The sequence below is a fragment of the Pygocentrus nattereri genome, chromosome 3, assembly GCF_015220715.1.
Source record: "Pygocentrus nattereri isolate fPygNat1 chromosome 3, fPygNat1.pri, whole genome shotgun sequence".
NCBI classification, from domain to species: Eukaryota; Metazoa; Chordata; class Actinopteri; order Characiformes; family Serrasalmidae; genus Pygocentrus; species Pygocentrus nattereri.
This window is the reverse complement of record NC_051213.1, coordinates 1,455,371-1,476,982: the sequence shown is the minus strand read 5'-3', so window position 1 is coordinate 1,476,982 and position 21,612 is coordinate 1,455,371. Positions and strand designations below refer to the sequence as shown.

Below are 21,612 nucleotides of genomic sequence, written 5' to 3'. Positions count from 1 at the left end.
CAGCCTCGTGACCGAAAGGTCGCCGGTTCGATCCCCAGAGCCGACAGCACATCACTGAGGTGTCCTTGAGCAAGATACTGCGGATTGGGCTGCCCACCGCTCCGGGTAAGTGTGCGTCCCCTAGTGTGTGTGTGTGTGTGTGTGTGTGTGTGTTCACTAGTGTGTATGTGGTGTTTCACTGCATGGACGGGTTAAATGCGGAGGTGGAATTTCCCCGTTGTGGGACTAATAAGGGTCACTTTATCCTAATCATCCTCCCTTGCCCCCATAGTCTCCCCCACCCCCCGACACACACACTCAGTAAAAGACTGAAAGTGAAAGTAGAATAAGGTCGTGGCTTAGGAGTCGTGCAAACCCACCAGAGACAGAGACACTCAGAGGAAGCTCAGCGACACTTCACACCTGTACCAAAGGTAAGTCCAGCTACTGTATGTGAAGTTCTTTAGGTTCAAGCCTTTTTTCCATTAACAACATCACCATTAATGATCTGTCAAACTTGGATTAACCTGCTATTCTTTCACAGTCTAGTTTTGCATAAACCTTCATTTATCTCCACATTTTACTGAATGCGTACTTTAAAAATGTAAACGTAAAGAAGCTCAACCTCGCAGGCAAACTTAATGAATGTAATGACAGGACGCTTTGACCGGGTGCTTGAATCTAAAACAACTCCAGCTGCTCTGGAAGAAGAAACGGCAAATGAAGACAGCAAAGCGAGAAGTCTAATCAAGGCAACAGAAAGTCATAGACTGAATTGTACCTGCACAGTTTATGACTCGCCCACTAAACACTCGCAGCAAACTCAACGTCACCGGTGGAGCCGCATTTTAAACCGTTATTAAATGCTCCACACAGGCTGCAGGCAAGAACTCAATACTGTCATGTGCCACGCTATAAACTCCCTGCAGCAACATCGTCAGCAGTGTTACTCTGACTGTGCTTCACTTCTGTCTTTTTGGAGGTCTGGAGAGGCCAGTGCTGGAAGTGGGACAAGAGGTGGTCAATAATAAACACTGTAAAACTACGCAGAATCTATAAAGCCAGTTCTAAGTCGTGCACCAAGTTGTCCCTCAAATGACCTAAAGATTTTAATACCTTAAGTGTTCAAGAAGTGTCGTTTTTTTTGTTTATACTACACGTGCGCTCAATAATTCATGGGAAATATTATCCAGGCAGAGCCCATGTTTAATAATCTGTTTAAACCAAAAAACTGGAATTATTTATTATTTCAGTGTAATATTGCATTGGCACTCATGAGATATCACCCGCTTACACTCACCCCATCTTCTGCAGCTCCGGACTTTATTTGCTGTCTTTAGACTACATGCTTAGGGACTTTTACTGAAACACGCATATTTAATGATCAGTGTTCTAATCGAATGCTGTTTTAATCAGTTAATACTGAGACAAAAAGTGTATCAAAAAAATCAGCAGAACTACCTCGGAAACTCAAACTGTTTGACCTGAAACAGACAACACCTTTCATTATTCTCACGGTTCCTTTTTTCCGAATTTATTGCATCTCTCCGGGAAAGACGTGGTGTATTTTTTATTTTAGGTAAAATCTAGTGATCACCATTTCACGGTACATTCGGCTACCTTATCTGATAATACCTAGTGCTCCCCGGGTAGTATGTGGCGCTCACCTGAAAGTAAGGAAAAAAATTGCACCACATCCTTTCAAAGGTTGCCTTATTGAATAACAGGATTAAGAGACCCTTATTATTCCCACAACGGGGAAATTCCACCTCCACATTTAACCCATCCGTGCAGTGAAACACCACACACTAGGGGGCAGTGAGCACACTTGCCCGGAGCGGTGGGCAGCCCAATCCACAGCGCCCGGGGAGCAGTTGGGGGTTAGGTGTCTTGCTCAAGGACACCTCAGTCATGTGCTGTCGGCTCTGGGGATCGAACCGGCTGGTTCCCTGACCTCCAGCCCACAACTGCCCCAAAGATGGTTTGAAAAGGACATGAACTGTATAAAACCACTTTGTTACTCATGAACACCAAACCACTGTTTACTGCATGAGCTGTGCTTCACCCGTCTTTTAATTACTTCAACGTTCAGTGAATGACCATCAAATTGCTGGTTAGCACAGATGTTATCCACGATATCCCTGCTGTCGCCACTCAACCATGAATTTACTTGTCAACATCACTCTTTTCAGTGTTAGGAGCTGGCAGCTTTCTCCAATAACTTTACCTTGATCCAACCCAGAATTGGCACTGCAATTTTAGCCTCAGCCGAAATGTCACTGCTGGTGAAGGAGCAATAGTGAATGTCACCCTTTCTTCTGTTTCCTCTGGACTGGGTTCAGGAAGCCTGTAACATGTAGTCATTCTAAGTTTTGCACTAGAAGGGGATGTGGTGGAGCCCTCTACAAGACATGAAGCAAAGTTGAAATAACTAGAGAATCTAACATGCAGGGACACTGGCCAAAGACTAAGCTGAGCGTGAAGACGCCAGGTGCCACACAGTGGTGGGTCTATGTGATGAGAGTTGAAAACATCAATATGAAAATCTATATTTTATAAACCTGCCAAGCGAGTCCAGTGACTGGAACTCCTGCGCAGACTCATGTGTGCCCTCTCATTGACCCCTGCCTTTGTTCTCTTCTGTTACACAGTGTCTGTGTTACGCACCAAGGGCTGTTCATACAAGCCTTTTCTTGCCCACCTTATCACAAGCACGTTTTCACTAAAACCTGTGGGCACATGAAAGCTGACAATGAAAGCCGGGGACTTCTGCCTGTAGCTAGAAGGCCAGACCCTTCATAAAACATAACTCAGTATTTATCATAAACGTTAAAAGGACGTAACTGTCATTGTTCACGAAGAAGCTTGACAAAATAACATTTAATAAAAACGTGGTCAAAAATCATTTTAGCTTATTGATATTGTGACGATCGGCGGCGAGACTCAGAGGCAGGAGACATGTTCTTTGCCAACAGTGCTCTTTATTTAGTTTACTACTGACTTACTGCATTTAAACTGCACGGAGAGTGAAACCAGACTACTCAAACTGAGGAAAACCGTGCCCAGGCCATCAGGCTAGCTGCACTTCTGCCAGAGGGTGAAGACGGCAGCAACCACATTTGCATAGCCCCTCCTACTCTGACTCCAGGAAAACCCCATGCTCGCCACATAACCCCCCCCTTAAGAGTCAGCCGACCCGGCGACTCCCCCATAACACACAACACAGAACCAATGCAACAACATTTTTTTTTTCCTTTAACACCTAGTCCCTGATACAGTCTCTGAGGCGCGGAGGGGTCCGCCGAGCTCGTGTAGAAGCCCTTCTTTGGGCCCCCCCTGAGTTCTCCCCACCCAAAGTCCCTGGAGGTTCCTCGGCCACGTCATTGCCCTTAGGTCGGTAAGGAGCCAGTCGGTCACGGTGAACAACCACAGTCCTGCGGCTCGTTTGGACCCGGTAAACCACCTCAGACAGCCTGTGCAAAACGCGGTATGGCCCCTCCCAGTCGGATTGTCCCAGGAGGACCGATATGCTTTTAGGTCCGGCCCGTGCGGCGTAACGTCTTGCCACTCCGGCCGGTGCCCCCCCCGTTTCCACTGTAAAACTTTACGGAGAACCGGATCCTCCCCCTGGGCCTTCTGAAACTCCTCGCGCCCGCAACTCTCTTTCAATTCGCTATCCGCCGCCCCCACGGCCGCTACCCGTTCTTCTACCTGCTCCGCCCTCTGCTCTAACCGCGCGCAGTAGCGGCATTCTACCTCTAGACAGGGCCGGCGTGATAGCGCGTCAGTGTTGCTATGTAACCGTCCTGCGCGATGTCGAATGACAAATTGAAACTCTTGGAGGGCAGTAATCCAACGAGCTACCTGTCCCTCTGGCTCTTTAAACTGCATCAGCCAGGTTAACGAAGCGTGGTCGGTACGCAGCACGAACGGGGTGCCATAAAGATAGTGTCTCAGACCTGACGCTACGGCAAGCAATTCTCGGCGGGTTACGCAATAGTTACGCTCTCGTTTACTGAGAGCACGGCTATAATAAGCTATCGCACGCTCTTGACCCCCCTGAACCTGGGATAGCACCGCCCCGATACCGCACCCGCTAGCATCAGTGTCCACAACAAACTGTCCACCCACCTGAGGGAGCGTTAACACAGGAGCCGCACACAACACGTCGCGGAGCTGCTCGGGCCCGACCGGCCCCTGGTCCCTGGCCTGTACACTGGCCGTCCTGACTGCACGGTCTTGCTCAGCAGTAGGACGCGCCGCCAGCGGAATGCGCGTCCTCCCCAGTCTTAGCGCCGCAGCGGGGATGTCAAGGACTGCGCCCAGGGCCTCGAGAAAGTCCAGCCCGAGTATGCACGCATCGCGGATGGGAGCGAGGCAGAACTCATGCTGCAGGGTTCTCTTGGCTAGCCCCACGCACAGTCTTTTCTTCCCTCCCATCTTAATTCTTTCCCGGGTTACTGACCTCAGCATGGTGTCGGTGGGGTCCCATGCCACAGCGGCGTTCTTTCGGAGCAGGCACAGCGCACCCGGCCGGATGATTGACACGGTAGAGCTGGTATCCACCAGGGCTGTGACAGGCACGCCCTGTACGGTGCACTTGAGCCAGAGTCCGTGTCCTGTGCCCAGCCTCCCCACCACCAGTTCTCGCTTGAGGGTGTCGGCTTTCAAGGGCACCCCATCCCTCACTGGGGGGCCCTGAACTCGTTTCCCGCCGGTTCTGGGGCGCGACACTGGCTGGCTTTGTGTCCGCGTCTCCTACAGCGCCATGATGAGGCTTCCACCCGCGGCTCTTTCTGTACCTAGCGCTGGGTGGGCTTGGCACGTCATTGGCTCATCCTGCGAGGAACCCAGCCTTTCTCCCTTTTCTCGCCTCCTCTCTCTCAACTGTTGTCGCAAGACCTGGACCGCCTCCAGGTCCCCGTGTTCTTCCGCTGGAAGGTCCACCAGAGCTTGCAGCGCTTTGCCCAACACAGAACACCCCCACCCCCCATACAAAATTGGTTGGATAGTGTAGTGGGTAACACCTCTGCCTTCTACGCTGTAGACTGGGGTTCAGTGCCCCGCCTGGGTAACCGCCCTACACTATACCAATAAGAGTCCTTGGGCAAGACTCTTAACACCACCTTCACCTACTACGCTGTAGACTGGGGTTCAGTGCCCCGCCCGGGTAACCGCCCTACACTATACCAATAAGAGTCCTTGGGCAAGACTCCTAACACCACCTTCACCTACTACACTATAGACTGGGGTTCAGTGCCCCGCCTAGGTAACCACCCTACACTATACCAATAAGAGCCCTTGGGCAAGACTCCTAACACCGCCTTCACCTACTACACTGTAGACTGGGGCTCAGTGCCCCACCTGGGTAAACACCCTACACTATACCAATAAGAGTCCTTGGGCAAGACTCCTAACACCACCTTCGCCTACCTGTGTAAACTGATCAAATTGTAAGTCGCTCTGGATAAGAGCGTCAGCCAAATGCCGTAAAAATACAGAAATAACACACAAAATGCTCAACTAACAGATGACAACATTAAAAACATTTAAGTCCCTTAAAGTCCACTCTTAACTTAGCAGTGACGCTAATGCAAAAATCCCAACAACGCCAATGTCTGATACACCTGTAACCGCACCAAACACACTTGGGTCTGTTGTGATTCTTATTTAATTATACATTCATGATTATTTGTGCCAACAGTGATGACTTCCCACAGGTTTTGATCATATGCTTAAAGGAGACCAAGTAAACAAACGTGGATATTCCTTGCCAGTTCACATTTATGTTACATGTCACTGTAAATTTCACTCAAAAAAATCATGAAGTTTCTTTTTAAAAAGGCATGAGAGCCTACAGGCTGGTGGGATTTTCATTTTCTCATGTGAATATCACAGCGAAGTCGTACCTCACCCTCCTCTCAAATAAACACACCCACCAAACCAGATTTCGTAATGTTTCCAAAGCGATTTCCACGGCAGAAGCACTTTGTACTCTTTGTTCCTTGGTGCTCCATGTTGTTCCTGGAGGAACGTAATTTCCCTCCACAGTGTACTTGTACAGAGATGGACTGACAATAGAAGCCTCTTGACTTGACTTGACTTGACTTGACTTGACAATGCCAGGTGGAATGCCAGGTTGAATGCCGGGTTTACAGTGATCCATGTTTTGAAACCCACAGACAAGTTAAGACATGACAAGTTTCTGTAGTTCAGCTTTACTGCTGGCATGATTTTCCTGCCAGGATAAATATTTGCATCCCCTTTGCGACTGAAGATGTCAGTTCTTGGCTAAGCTCTGGAAAAATAGCGCATTTTCATGACATTTCATTTGGAGATCTAAGCTTTCCGAGCCCCGTAAAAACCCAGGCTTATGACATACTAAGGCATATCATTGAGTAACTATGGGGACTTCAGTGCAAACTAGCTGAGCTTTTCTTAGGTTATAGTGTGTAATAAAACTTTGGGCCCTGGACATTAGGCAGTTAACTGAAATTAAACCAATAGGTGGGTAAGGTGGGTAGGAGAGGTCTAAGGAAAGCACACATTACACAGACATCTCTGATGGGTCTGATGGTTAAGGTTAAATACCTGTGTGTATGCATCGTCTAAGGTAGCATCATCAACAACCCACCATATACTCACCAAGCAAAACAGGAAGGGCTTCCAGTTACTTTGGGAGTTTGTTAGGGTGACATGAGCTACTTTCTCAAGCATTGCTAATGATAATAGTGTGTATGTTAGAACCCAAAGGATGAGCTTTTTCTGCTCCCCAGAGAAAAAATGTAAGCTTTAGCGTGTAACGGGAGACATGTAGCAGATCATTTCAGGTCAGTACATTTGGTGTCAGGTCCTAAATTAAGGTACCATGTCAATGTCACTGTTTGCTATGTATGTCTCCTGCCACCCGCTTCAGCCCAGCTGCCACCTGCCTTGGACTAGCTGCCCACTCTACACTGAAGTTTTCATAGACTCCTAGCTATTCCTACTACTAATACTGCTGCTATTAATGTTAGAGTTTCCCAAGCAGTGGACAATAATAAGAGCAATATCGAGAGAAGCATGTGTCCAGGAGCACTCGGTGGGGACAGGCCTTCATTCAGCCAAAATAATTCAGCACGTTTTCATTGTGAGTACTGAGCTATAGGCTTTAGGGTGTAATAAGATGAGAACTTCACAGAGTTTCGCAGTAAAACTCAAAGACATTTTACAATTCGAACCGTGCTCTCAGCGTATGGTGGCAGGATGAGGGAAGACTGATTGAGGGAGGGGAAAAAACTCTGAGAACTTGGGCAGGAGTTCTGGGTGGCTTTCGTCAGTAGCTAGAACGGACCACCCCCCATCCCCACCAAACCCCCCCCCCCAAACCGCTGTTGGACGTTAGAATTCAATAAGCTGGTAAATTAGGCATCGAAGAGGCTTTCCTGAAGCTAAATTAGGAAAAATGAATCCGTATTAATAATAACAAAAGCATTCGTCATACAGTTGTGAAATTTGGGTAAATTGTATGCTTGTGCTCATGGCAACCTAAGACTGGAGTTGCCCGGCCATCAGTGAGTGGGCATGGCCATATCTGTGACACTTCCTGGCCAAAGTTACAATATATATACGTTATTCTTTCTGATCTTCATTTCCAGATTGAAACATGGGATTTTCACAGTCCAAACCTGGTGAGTATCTGTTATTTGATGCTTGTATACATCATATTATCAAGGCTGTAGTCTAATGTACGGAGCCCTGCTGATGGCATCCTGTATAAATAAAAATAATGCGTGGCCACACGTTAATAAGGCGGGGGGAATGAGATGATTAAGTCATGGGAACAAGATCCCGGCTTACTAAGTCGTAGCCACGCATTAGGATCTCGTTCCCACGCTTTACTAAGTCGTGGCCACGCTTTATTTTTATTCGTACGGGATGTCACCAGCGGGGCTGGTAGACCTTATTTAGTCTAGTTATCATTTGATTTAGACTAGACAGGATTAAATGTTCACAGTCCAGCAATCAGTGGTCAACTTCACTGCGCGCTTCACACCTCACTCCAGTATGTCAAAAGAGGGATGGCATGAAGTGGAAGCTACGCCTTTAAACAGTAATAAAAACACTTAAAGGGTGAAGGGGGCGTTATCCAAGATTTAAGGGAGTGGCCATGTGCTCTGCGCTGGCTTTTATACGGCACTTCATTTCAAGTCAGTAGTATATAATGTGTAAATACAGCCACATGCAAAAGAGGCCACACTTCTGCATGTTTTAATACACATTACTGTGCATTTGTTTAATTTGACATATTGAAGACTTGGGGGGGCATAAAATGTGGCCTATGCAAAAGTTATGGCACATTTTCTATATAGTGTTTATCTTTTTACCAATATGTTAAACTGGGTCACAGAACTAGTGCCCTAAAATATACAGTAAAATGCCATATTGAATTGTGTTCTCTGTAGAGGATGTATTAACATAACTTGACTGGGGGTGTTGAAATATTTGCATATGACTTTTAAGTCTGTGATACTTCAAAGCCATTTTCTGGTACATGCTTTGTACATATGTAGTAAATAGGTATGTACAGTGGTACAGAATGAATACTTGGTGCATTCTTTGCAGGTTCAGTGCAATCAAACATATACAGGGTGTTATACATTATATATGATGTACAAGAATATATAGGAATATATAATACATAAGGGAGACACCACAGCGTTCAGTAATGATTGAAACACTAAATTCAGAGCTTCTGCTCTCTAGATCAGTCATTCATCAACAGCAGCTGATCCAGTGGAGCCTGTACCTCGGGTCTGATGCAGGACTGTTTGAGACGCTGTCAAATTGGAGCTGAGGCTATTTGCTCACTCGCTCTGCTTCCAGAAGTAAAAATTCCACTAATTTTCCTTAGTGCAGTCGTGGGCTGGAGGTTAGGGAACCGGCCCTGTGACCGGAAGGTCGCTGGTTTGATCGCCTCAGCTGATGGTCCATGACTGAAGTGCCCTTGAGCAAGACATCTGACCCCCAGTTGCTCCCAGGGTGCTGTGGACAGGGCTGCCCACTGCCCCCTAGTGTGTGTGTGTGTTTAGTAGTGTGTATGTGGGTGTTTCACTGCACGGATGGGTTAAATGCAGAGGTCTAATTCCACAGACTGCAAACAAAGTTGGCAAATGGTTGTAAATTCTTCATTGATGTTTTGGAAAATCCTTAAATAATCGCTTTTAATCCAAAACTAAAACCAACCAGCTTCCAGATCAGTCATGCCGACATCATAAATATTGATTCAGAGCTAGAAAAGAGATTCAGAGAAAAAGGTAAAAGTACGAGGATGTGTGCTTAACATCTTTTAAAACTGCGTTATAAAAACGAGCTGCACAAGTAAAGCTGAAGGGAGAAGAATGAGAGCGGCCTCAGGGTAAGATTACTCGATGAAAGGCATTCTGGGTGCGTTCACACATGGACATTGTCTGATGGGTAAGTATCTTTTTCTAGTAATCTCTGTCTTTTTATAGAATTTGCCACAGTTTTGGCAGATAAACATGTGAAAATCGGAGAAGACATCATTCTTCACTGTGAGGCAAAAACAGGGGGATTAACAGGAACTTGGGAGAAGAACAAGCAGAAACTGGATTGCGTGGAGGACAAGACCTTCATGACACAAACTGGAAGATCATTTCTCTTGAAAATCAGAAACGCTGAGGAGGGAGACGAAGGGAACTACACTCTAATCCTGAGGAATAAATCTGATAGGACTTCATGCTCTGCCATGGTCACTGTTGGTATGTAAGAATTGTTAATTAAACATTTTGATTCACACTATAGCACATATTTAATATTTCAGTTCAATTTAGCTGAGTACTATCTTAATCATTTCTTTTATGTTTTTTGTTGTTTATATACAATAATTAACATAAATATACATACACTATATTGCCAAAAGTATTCGGTCGTCTGGCTTCACACGCATATGAACTTGAGTGACATCCCATTCTTAGTCCATAGGGTTTAATGTGATGTCGGCCCACCCTTTGCAGCTATAACAGCTTCAGCTCTTCTGGGAAGGCTTTCCACAAGGGTTAGGAGTGTTTATGGGAATTTCTGACCGTTCTTCCAGAAGCACATTTGTGAGGTCAGACACTGATGTTGGACGAGAAGGCCTGGCTCACAGTCTCCACTCTAATTCATCCCAAAGGTGTTCTATGGGGTTGAGGTCAGGACTCTGTGCAGGCCAGTCAAGTTCTTCCACACCAAACTGGCTCATCCGTGTCTTTATGGACCTGCTTTGTGCACTGGTGTGCAGTCATGTTGGAACAGGAAGGGGCCGTCCCCAAACTGTTCCCACAAAGTTGGGAGCGTGAAATTGTCCAAAATCTCTTGGTGCTGAAGCTTTAAGAGTTCCTTTCACTGGAACTAAGGGGCCGAGCCCAACTCCTGAAAACACCCCCACACCATGATCCCCCCTCCACCAAACTTTACACTCACAATGCAGTCAGACAAGTACCGTCTCCTGGCAACCGCCAAACCCAGACTCGTCCATCGGATTTCCAGACGGAGAAGCGTGATTGGTCACTCCAGAGAACACGTCTCCACTGCTCTAGAGTCCAGTGGCGGCGCTTTACACCACTGCATTCCACGCTTTGCATTGCGCTTGGTGATGTAAGGCTTGGATGCAGCTGCTCGGCCATGGAAACCCATTCCATGAAGCTCTCTACGCTGTTCTTGAGCTGATCTGAAGGCCACATGAAGTTTGGAGGTCTGTAGTGATGGACTCTGTAGAAAGTCGGTGACCTCTGCGCACTATGTCCCTTAGCATCCGCTGACCGCTCTGTCATTTTACGTGGCCGACCACTTCGTGGCTGAGTTGCTGTCGTTCCCAATCGCTTCCACTTTGTTATAATCCCACTGACAGTGGACTGTGGAATATTTAGTAGTGAGGAAATTTCACGACTGGACTTGCACAGGTGGCGTCCGATCACGGTACCACGCTGGAATTCACTGAGCTCCTGAGAGCGACCCATTCTTTCACTAATGTCTGTAGAAGCAGTCTGCAGGCCTAGGGGCTCGGCTTTATACACCTGTGGCCATGGAAGTGACTGGAACACCTGAATTCAATGATTTAGATGGGTGAGTGAAAACTTTTGGCAATATAGTGTAGCTGTTCAGTTATGAAACTAATTACATAATTCACTGCAAATTTAGTTTTAACAGTTAATTAAAAAAAAATCCAAATCCAAATCAGCAGCATCTGAGCTCTCCTCCCGGTGTAAGTGTCCGAGGGTTTGCACTCCTTACTGGATGAGTGGGAGTTCAAATCCATCTGTAGCTGGGAGTCCATGAGCTCACGTGTTAGCAGTTAGGTGTTATTTTACAGTTTCCTACCCGCAACTTTACAGGATTTTTCAAACACTGTACAGTAACTTATGTGTTTCTTACAGAACAGAATGAATGGAGGAGGGTGGAATGGAAGTAAGTCTGTTTAATTTATCATAACATTAATATCATGTGATGTGATCAGTGATAAGCCAATGGCAACACCCTGCACTTTTGTGTCATTTGTTCAATATATTGTATATAATAGGCCTGTACAGCCAGGGTGTACCGCCACAACAGCTTGCAGTTTCATATTCGGTTTATTAAATGCAGACCTATTCCATCTTTAAATATCTTACCATGACTCACACAAGCAGTGAAGAAGAATCCAGGTTGGGTGGTCACGGAATACAGGTAATATATTCCTTTTCAAAATAAACGAATAAGGCGAAGTCCCTGGAGAGCAGTATAGCTTATAACTATATTGCTTTAGTATGTTGAAGTCAAGAACTGGATCATTCTGTAAGGGTCCAGCCGGCCCCGCCTGCTGCCAGCAGAGGGCGACGTCAGCAAGGTGCCCAGCCTGCACTGCCTGCTGCCAGCAGAGGGCGACGTCAGCAAGGTGCCCAGCCTGCACTGCCTGCTGCCAGCAGAGGGCGACGGCAGAGAAGAGCCATGGACTAATTAGGCTCACTCGATACAGCTGCAGGCTCTCCTACTTAAGGCTGCGGCAAACAGCAGCATTTGTCACACCTTTGTAGAGAAAAGAAACTTCCCAAAACTAAGAAGAAAAGAAAAGAGGACCACTGTCCCACAGTCTACCTTCTCTGCGCTCTAATAGAGGAGTAAATAGTCTTTTATTTCACCTTTCTATCTCTGCCTTTGTTTGAGCACGCTGGTTCCAGCCGTCCTTTGTTTGACGTTCCTGCCCTTTTTTCTCTCCCTTCCTTGAAGGGCTTCTCCCGTGGTTACCTGTGTATCCTGGTGGTGCGGCGATAACTCGGTGGCCCACCGCTTAGTACAGCGGTGGTTCAAACCCGGTTCTGGGTCACCTCATTTACGATGACCAATACCCACACTTGATTGCCCCCGTAAATCCCCTAACTCCCCTTTTTTTCTCGGTTCTGCGCTTGGGTCCGCCTCCGCGCCGTCCCGTAACACATTCTACAGAGATCACTTGTTTAATCACTGTGTTTTCACAGAGTGTTTAGTTTCAGTGTTACACTTTTTCCTGTTAAAATCAACACTTGGTGATTTAGTGGAAACATTCCCTGGCAATGCTTCCTGTGCCACTAGTTGCCACACAATCACGAAGCACAATAGATCCCTAAGCTTAAACATTGGCCAAAAAGTCTGACTGTGACCAAATAGTTCCATTTTACTTCACCATTACACAGCACTTGTTTTCAAAATCCCCCTGTGTTATCTAGATGCTGTTTTCCATACTTCAGACACTGACTTTGGCATTGTGTGACTCTTCTGTGCCGATCATGTTTGTGCAAGCAATGCTACACAGTAGAGTGGTGCACTACCACCCCTGTGACAGCTAAACTGTCCTGCAGGAGATTTGCCTTTCTGGCTGTTACTGGAGAGTTTTCTCTGCTTTCCAGATATTACATTTACATTTACAGCATTTGGCTGACGCTCTTATCCAGAGCGACTTACAATCTGATCATTTTACACAGGGAGGTGAAGGTGGTGTTAGGAGTCTTGCCCAAGGACTCTTATTGGTATAGTGTAGGGTGCTTCCGCAGGTGGGGATTGAACCCCAGTCTACAGCATAGAGGCAGAGGTGTTACCCACTACACTATCCAACCACCTATTACCGTGCCTTAACTGCCAGAGCTGTAAGAACTTTGAGATCTTTCATAGCCTTCCCCTGCTTTGTAGAAGGGGAAATTTTACCTCAGCATTTAACCCATCCATGAAGTGAAACACCACACACCCACTAGGGGGCAGAGCGCACACTTGCCCGGAGCATTGGGCAGCCCTATCCACGGCATCCAGGGAGCAGTTGGGGGTTAGGTGTCTTGCTCAAGGACACCTCAGTCATGTACTGTTGGCTCTGGGGATCGAACCGGTGACCTTGCGGTCACAGGGCCAGTTCCCTAACCTCCAACTCAAGACTGCCCCCCTATTTGTTGTAGGCATCAAATTTGGAGTAATGCTTGTTTCACATACCATTCCACATTTTTTGGAATTGAGGTTTGTATTTGTATTTGCTGTGTAAAATCAAGGTGATCAAAGCAAGAAGAGTAGAACCATTATATTTATCAAATTAATATTACAGCAAGTGCAAAATTGCAGTAAAGTGCTTGTAACTTCTGTAAATGATGAGATAACTGCAGTGTTTTGTATGTTATGTACTACTGGAAAAACTTTCAGAAAGGCTTTCAGAAAATGTAAATAAGTAATATAAGCTGCATCTCACTGCTGTCAGATCAAAACCTCATATCTCCAAAATAATGACTTTACAGGAAAAGGCAAAAACATACTCATTTAGAAATTTACACACAGCATAAAGAACAGCAGGTATTTTCAAATTATGCCAAAAACTGAAAATTGACAAAAATGGAGATACGAGGTTTTGTTCCAACAACAGCGATATATTTAGTTTGACGCTATGAGTTGATCTCATTTTTCTTTTTTCCTTCCCAAGTCAAGATGGAGTGATCGATGCCCTCAAAACGTTTGAGATTAGCAATGAGAAAGTCGACACGCTCCGTTTCCTTCTGTATGGACCCATTGGAGCAGGAAAATCCAGCACCATCAACACCATCAAGACTGTTTTTGAAGGACGTCTGTTCATCAACTGTCTGGCTGCTTCACAAAAAACTCCTTCTAGTAGTCAAAGCTTATACGTGAGTGCAAAGTGAAAACCTGATGTTATGTTGAGGGATATGACTCCGTCAGCTGGCTGTGAATTCTTCATTCATAGCATTTGATTATGTCATGATCGAGCTCGTCTAGCCAGCCTGGCTGCCGCTACAACCCTGCAGGTGGATGTAAACAGGCAAGAATGACCATAAAGATGAGAAAATGATATGACCAGATTTGCTTGATTGCTGGACTGGACTGGTATAAAATTAACCTGCACATCTTTCAGTCAAAGATCAGACAATTGTGATACTTGAGACTTTAAACAGGCCATCAAAACGATAAACTCCTATAATAATAAATACAATTAAGCTTCTTGTTCAAATTTTCCATTCCATCTTAGCGCAGCAAAGCAATACTCAGCCACTGGAGCTGCTGGACTGTTGAATGCGTCTCACTGGCTGATCCACGGCTTTGTTCACTCAGCAGGTAAAAGTGGCCAAACTCTGATCTTCTTCTCTGCATGTGACACAGGTGTGTGTCTGTGCATCAGTTTGAACAGATAAACGCACTGAATCTGACATTTGCAATTCCGACTAGAGGCGTTTTTATAGGTGGTACAGAAATCCGATGCATATCCGATATGCGGCAGTGAGAGGCTGAACAGCCAGATTGCGTGGTTATCATCGTTTCGCTGCTGAGATGCATAAAATTTTGAAAGAAATGTCTGAACGCAGCCATAGGAGGTCGAGGCCACAGCGTCAAAGAACAGTTAAAAGTCTGAAAGCAGAGTTTAAAGAATCCGAGGACGTGAACCGAAGAAGTGACCGCGCCCTTTTTACGGCTTGAACACGTTCTGGGTGATGAGCCCAGCTGTCAGTCAGTGAAGCTTCCTGATGCTCCTGTGATGCTGGTGAAGATGAAGCTGGTCCTCCGGGAGCGACTGGCGTTCGTTGGCAGGTGTGATTGTTTACCTCTGGATGAGCCGTGACGCAGCGTGACGCTCTGTTCTTTGGCGCATGTGGCTCAGTTGACTGTCAAACAGTTGGCTGCAGAGATTTTCCTTCTTAAAAAAGAAAGAGAGAAAAGAATTTGACTAGAGCTGCTCACACTTTTATATACAACTGTGCAATATACACTCACCGGCCACTTTATTAGGTACAGTTATTGTTCAGTTGCTTGTTAACACAAATAGCTAATCAGCCAATCACACAGCCACAGCTCACTGCATTTAGGCCTGTAGAGGTGGTCAAGACGACTTGCTGAAGTGCAGACCGAGCATCAGAACGGGGAAGAAAGGGGATTTAAGGGGCTTTAAACGTGGCGTGGTTGTTGGTGCCAGACGGGCTGGTCTGAGTATTTCAGAAACTGCTGATCTGCTGGGATTTTCACACACAACCATCTCTAGGGTTTACAGAGAACGGCCCGAAAAAGAGGAAATGTCCAGTGAGCGGTCAGTTGTGTGGACGAAAATGCCTTGTTGATGTGAGAGGTCAGAGGAGAATGGGCAGACTGGTTCCAGATGATAGAAAGGCAGCAGGAACTCAAATAACCAACCAGAATCTCTGAGGAACGTTTCCAACACCTTGTTGAAAGTCTGCCATGAAGAATTAAGGCAGTTCTGAAGGCAAAAGGGGGTCCAGCCTTTTACTAGGTGTACCTAATAAAGTGGCAGGTGAGTGTACATTGTTATAAACCACCATAGCAAACCCTTATAGAACTGTTTTTACTTTTATTTAGTATGAAAAATTTGAGATCAGGAAGGATGGATTGCTTCCTTTCGCCTTCAATGATTTCAAGGGCCTAGAAAAGGAAGACACTGGAGTCCATGCTAAGGACATCATCAGCGCTTTAAAAGGTCACATGAAAGAGGGCTATCTGGTAAGAACCCAACGCATGCACTCCCGTTTGAAAAAATAGCTCGTTTGCAATGTTAATGGATGTACAAAAATAAAGCCCAACATGTAGAATTTCTGCTGAACAACTCAACCCAGGTCTTTGTGTTCTTCAGTTCAACCCTAAGATTCCTCTGCCTGAAAACAGCCAGTATTACCTCAGGGATCCCGGCCTGAACGATCAGATCCACTGCCTGGTGAACGTCATACCAGCAGACACGATTTCAATGATCAAAGACGACTACATCAAAAAAATGAAGGAAGTCAGAGAAGCAGCCAGCATAATGGGTGAGTAAGCTTCTTCATAAAAGATCATTAGATTTGTTTTAGGCAGAATTAGACAAACAAACCTTTGAGTTTTTGTTCAGTTTTCATACTAATATAAATGTCAAAGCAGCAACAACACGGCAAAGAAATGTAGATGTAGGAGAGAAGAAACTCCAAACAAGTGCGTGAAGATTCGAAGATCAGAAAAACAAAACAAAAGCTGTTGTTGTTTGTTCTCAGTTGTGGAGGTGTGGAGACGAAAGCTCTGTAGATACTATCTGGATTTAAACATGAGTAACTTTATTTCGAATTAACAAGATAGTGTTAAAGCCCTGTGAGAGCCCCGAAGGCTGATGTGGGATCTCTCTGTGTCCGCGTTGGCTCAGCTTTTAAGCTGAATGTACACACAAACTTAACGTGCACATCCATACGTCCCCATAATGAAACATCTGGAAAAGCTTATTCTAATGCAATTAGATATCCCCAGCAAACACTGTTATCATCACTTTGGTGTGTTATTCTATACATTGGCTTCCTCTCTTGAGGGGGACCAAGAGAGGCTCTCAACAGAGCACACACACATCAACAGAGAATCTAGCTTTACGTAAAAATGACAGATATGAAAAAAATAAAGAAAAACAGGAATATGACAATATAACAATACAATCTCAACTACAGCACGTCTCCAAACGCAACACCCGTGTCCTTTACCGCCATATCAGGTGACTTTAACCATGTCGCTATGGCCAAGGCACTACCACACTACACTCAGTATGTGGACTGTCCCACCAGAGAGGAAAGAACACTGGACCTGCTGTATGCTAATGTTAAGGACGCATACAGCTGCTCCCCCCTTCCCCCGCTGGGTAGGTCAGACCACAACTTGGTTCACCTCAGCTCCTGTTATGTGCCGCTGGTGAAGAGTCAGCCTGTGACCAAGCGGATAGTGAGTAGATGGTCTGGGGAGACTTACGAGGCACTGCAGGATTGCTTTGAGGCTACTGATTGGTCTGCACTCTGTGAGCCGCACGGAGAGGACATCGGGCTCACAGAGTGCATCACGGACTACATTAACTTCTGTGTGGACTCCAGTGTCCCAACCAGGACAGTTAAATGTTACCCAAACAACAAGCCGTGGGTAACAAAGACATTAAGGCTCTCCTCAACAAGAAGAAGAGGGCCTTCAGAGCGGGAGACAGAGTGGAGGTGAGAACGATCCAGAGGGAACTGAGGACAGCTATCAAGGAGGCGAGGGACAAATATAGGAGGAAGCTGGAGTGGAAACTCCAGCAGAACAACATGAGGGAGGTCTGGAATGGAATGAGGACCATCACCAGCTTCAGGTCTAGCAACAACAGAGGAGTAGAGGTCAGTGTGGACGGGGCCAACAAGCTAAAACTGTTCTTTAACAGATTAGACACGGCAGGCTCTGTCCCCCCCCAGCCTGACTCCTCTGCTGCCAGTCCTCAACAGACCATCCCACTCACCCCCCTCCCCCTCCTGATAGCCTGCCCCCCTCCTGTGACAGCCCATCTCACACCTCCATCCCTCCCCCACCCACCTCCTCTACAGTGTGTCTCACTGCTGACCAGGTGAGAAGACAACTGAAGAGACTCCACACAAACAAGGCCGCAGGCCCTGATGGGGTTCCACCCAGGGTGCTTAAAGCCTGTGCCGCCCAGCTTTGTGGAGAACTTCAGCATGTCTTCAACTTGAGCCTGAGTCTCCAGAGGGTCCCCATGATGTGGAAGACATCCTGCATTGTTCCTGTCCCAAAGACGCCACGACCCAGTGACGCCAAGGACTACAGGCCAGTGGCACTGACGTCTCATGTCATGAAGACCATGGAGAGGCTCGTCTTGGATCAGCTCCAACCCATAGTCCAGCCTTTTCTAGATCCCCTCCAGTTTGCCTATCAGCCCCGCTTGGGAGTTGAAGACGCCATCATCTACCTGCTCAACCGAGTTTATGCTCACCTGGATAAGCCAGCCAGCTCTGTGAGGGTCATGTTCTTTGACTTCTCCAGCGCATTTAACACCGTCTGGCCCGCTCTTCTGGGCGATAAGCTCACAGTGATGCAGGTAGACGCCACCCTTGTGTCCTGGATTGTTGACTACCTGACTGGCAGACCACAGTATGTACGCCTGCAGCACTTTGTGTCGGACAGAGTGGTCAGCAACACTGGAGTTCCACAAGGTACTGTCCTCTCTCCCTTCCTCTTCACCCTCTACACCACGGACTTCAGCTACTGCACAGAGACTTGCCACCTTCAGAAGTTTTCTGATGACTCTGCAATAGTTGGATGTATCAGCAGGGGTGATGAGGATGAGTTCAGGGTGACGGTGAAGGACTTTGTCACATGGTGTGAGCGGAACCACCTGCAGCTCAATGTGACAAAGGAACTGGTGGTGGACCTGAGGAGGGACAAGGCACCGGTGACCCCTGTGTCCATCAGTGGGGTCAGAGTGGACACTGTGGAGGATTACAAATATCTGGGTGTGTATATTGACAATAAACTGGACTGGGCTAAGAACACTGACGCCCTCTACAGGAAGGGCTAAGGTCGTCTCTATTTTCTGAGGCGCCTGAGGTCCTTCAACATCTGCTGGACTATGCTCAGGATCTTCTATGAGTCTGTGGTGGCGAGTGCTGTCCTCTATGCTGTTGCATGCTGGGGAAGCAGGCTGAGGGTGGCAGATGCCAACAGACTCAACAAATTGATCTGCAAGGCCGGTGATGTTGTGGTTGTGGAGCTAGACTCGCTGACGGCCGTGTCGGAGAGGAGGACGCCGTCTAAGCTGCAGGCCTTTATGGACAATGGCTCCCACCCACTCTACGATACGGTGATGAGACACAGGAGCTCATTCAGCTCAAGACTCACTCTACCGAAATGACCACAGAGCGCCACAGGAGGTCATTCTTACCTGTGGCCATCAAACTCTATAACTCCGCCCCCAGTGTGTGATTCACAAACTCAATACTAAACTGTTCATATGTGCAATAATAACAACTGTGTGTGCAAAAACTCAGAGGGACACTAACTTAATTTAAATAATTTAAATAATTGTAACTGCTTTATACCTGATGTTTCATATTACTATCACAGTCACCGCCAATTTACTGTATTAATAAGTCCTTAAATCTGGTGTACATACTGTAAATTTCTCTATATTGTCTTAAATTATTAGTAGTGTTTATTTTTACATAAATGGCTGCAACTGTAACAACTGCAATTTCCCCCTGGGATCAATAAAGGAATCTGAATCTGAATCTGAATCTGAATGAGTGTAAAGACACCTCACTGTCTCTGCTGCAGGAATCCCGCAGGTGGTTTTTATGACGAGAGTGGACTGTGCATGCCCAATGACGAAGAAAGATCTCCGCAGCATCTACAAAAGCAGGAAGATCAGGGAAAAAGTGGGTAACTTTGCTGCTGAGAGCTCGTGTTGACGTCCACACAGAGATTCTCACTTACTGTGATGATAAACTAACAAATGAATGACCAGGCATCTGTGTGTGTGTGTGTGTCTGTGTCTGTGTATGTGTGTGTGTGTGTGTCTGTGTCTGTGTGTCCAGATGCAGGAGTGCAGCATTGAGCTGGGTGTCCCAGAGAACTGCATCTTCCCTGTGTGGAACTATCACAAGGAGACGGAAATCAAAGAGGAGATAAACTGCCTGATGCTGCACGCCTTGACAAAGATCGTACACTTTGCTGACGACTACATAGTCAAACGTTCTAACCGAGAAACCTCTTTGGAGAAGTGAATTTTGACCTGTTTTGGCTGATGGATTATTAATCGATCGATCGATGAAAGCAAATACAGGCTATGCATTATCATTTCTTGTTACACTGTTAGAAGTGAAGGTTCTGTTCAGGTCCATTTCTCATTCATCAGGTACTAACAGTCTAAACGTTCCCTCAAAGCTCCAGCAGTGGGTTTAAGGTCTGATTGTGGAGCTTAAATCAGGTTCTCCAGGTGAAAAGTTGGTATTTATTCCTTTTCATAACCGAATGTTTTACAACAGAGCAGTAGAGTTAAAGCCTGGAGGCGAGGCGAGGCGGGGTGTGTGGAGTCAGTCCAGCTTAGAACAGATCATTTCAGTGGATTATGGTTCAGTTATGTTCCCTGACTGAAGATACTGGGATGGAGCCTTGAGGGAACCACCCCAGTGACAGGAGGGGAACTGACCCAGAGACAGTCTAGAACCTTTATTATATTATTATGTAGTAACGATATAAACTGTTATTAGTAACGATATAAACTGTTATTATTATTTAGTAACGATATAAACTGTGTCGTCATGTAATCTGTTGGTGTTGGTGTCATATTTCTTGTATTTACAGTTGAGCAAGTATCTCATAATTGACTACAGGGGATCTATTGAGGTATACTGCTGTAGTTTGCATTGATTCTTTCAGCTGGTGATCTTTCTCGGGGGCTGAAAAGATGAGTAAAACTGCCTTTTTTGCTCTTCATTCTTTTTCACTCTTCATTTTTCCTCATGGTGTTTTTGTTTTTATAAAACCACTTTGTGTTGCTTTTGCGTTTGATGTGTTATATCAATAAACTTGCCTTGCTTTGCTGAAACTCTGTATATTGTGTTGTTTTAGTTCAGTACTAAACAGCAAAGGAAAGGAAAGCAATACCACCTGCTGACACATCTTCTTCAGGTACAGGTGTGTTCATACAGCTGTGTTCAGAGAGCAGGGTGTCCAGCCTGCACTGCCGGCCAACAGCAGAGGGCAGCGGCAGCGGCAGCAAGGTGTCCAGCCTTCGCCGCTGGCTGCCAGCAGAGGGCGATGGTGGCTTAGTGCCATAACTTCATGGAACTCCAATTCCCAGAAGCCCAACCTGACACACCTGTGGACTCCTCTACTTAAGGCTGGGGCAAACAGCAGCCCTTTGTCACACCTTTGTAGAGGTTTGACCGGTACGGAAGCCCAGGTAGGTATTTAAACTTTTCTTTAAAGAGTAAAGAAAAGAAAAAAAACAAGAAGAAAAGAAAAGAGGGCTAGAAAAAACGAGAGTAATTGCCCCAAAAATACTAAAAAAAAAAAAAAAACACAAGAAGGCTTGGAAGTGTCTTTTGTTTGCTTGCTTGAGGTGTTTTCCCATTGCTACCTTGGCTTCCTAGAGGGACAGTGGAAACTCCATGGACCACCAATCATCTCTGCGTCACCCCAACGTGCTAAGCTCACACTCCATTGCCTCAATACATTTATTTCACACCCCTTCTCACAGGTTTTCATCACTTGGGTCCGCCTCCCTGCCATCCTGTAACACGTAACTAGCTCATAACACCCAACTTACCTTATGATAACAGTTTAATGCCAAATATTAATGTTATACTTACAGCACTG

At 46.1% G+C, this 21,612-nt stretch overlaps 1 protein-coding gene across 1 annotated transcript; it reads left to right on the top strand.

Annotated features, from left to right (window-relative positions):
- The first annotated feature begins 273 nt into the window (after nt 1-273).
- LOC108414956 (interferon-induced protein 44-like) lies at nt 274-20,235 on the top strand. Its single transcript, XM_017687888.2, has 9 exons — nt 274-413; nt 7,617-7,649; nt 9,474-9,740; nt 11,397-11,427; nt 13,931-14,132; nt 15,829-15,969; nt 16,100-16,271; nt 19,567-19,667; nt 19,827-20,235. Exons 2-9 carry the CDS (start codon nt 7,625-7,627, stop codon nt 20,013-20,015), a joined length of 1,128 nt encoding a protein of 375 aa, XP_017543377.1. The 5' UTR covers nt 274-413; nt 7,617-7,624; the 3' UTR covers nt 20,016-20,235.
- The last annotated feature ends 1,377 nt before the right edge of the window (nt 20,236-21,612 follow it).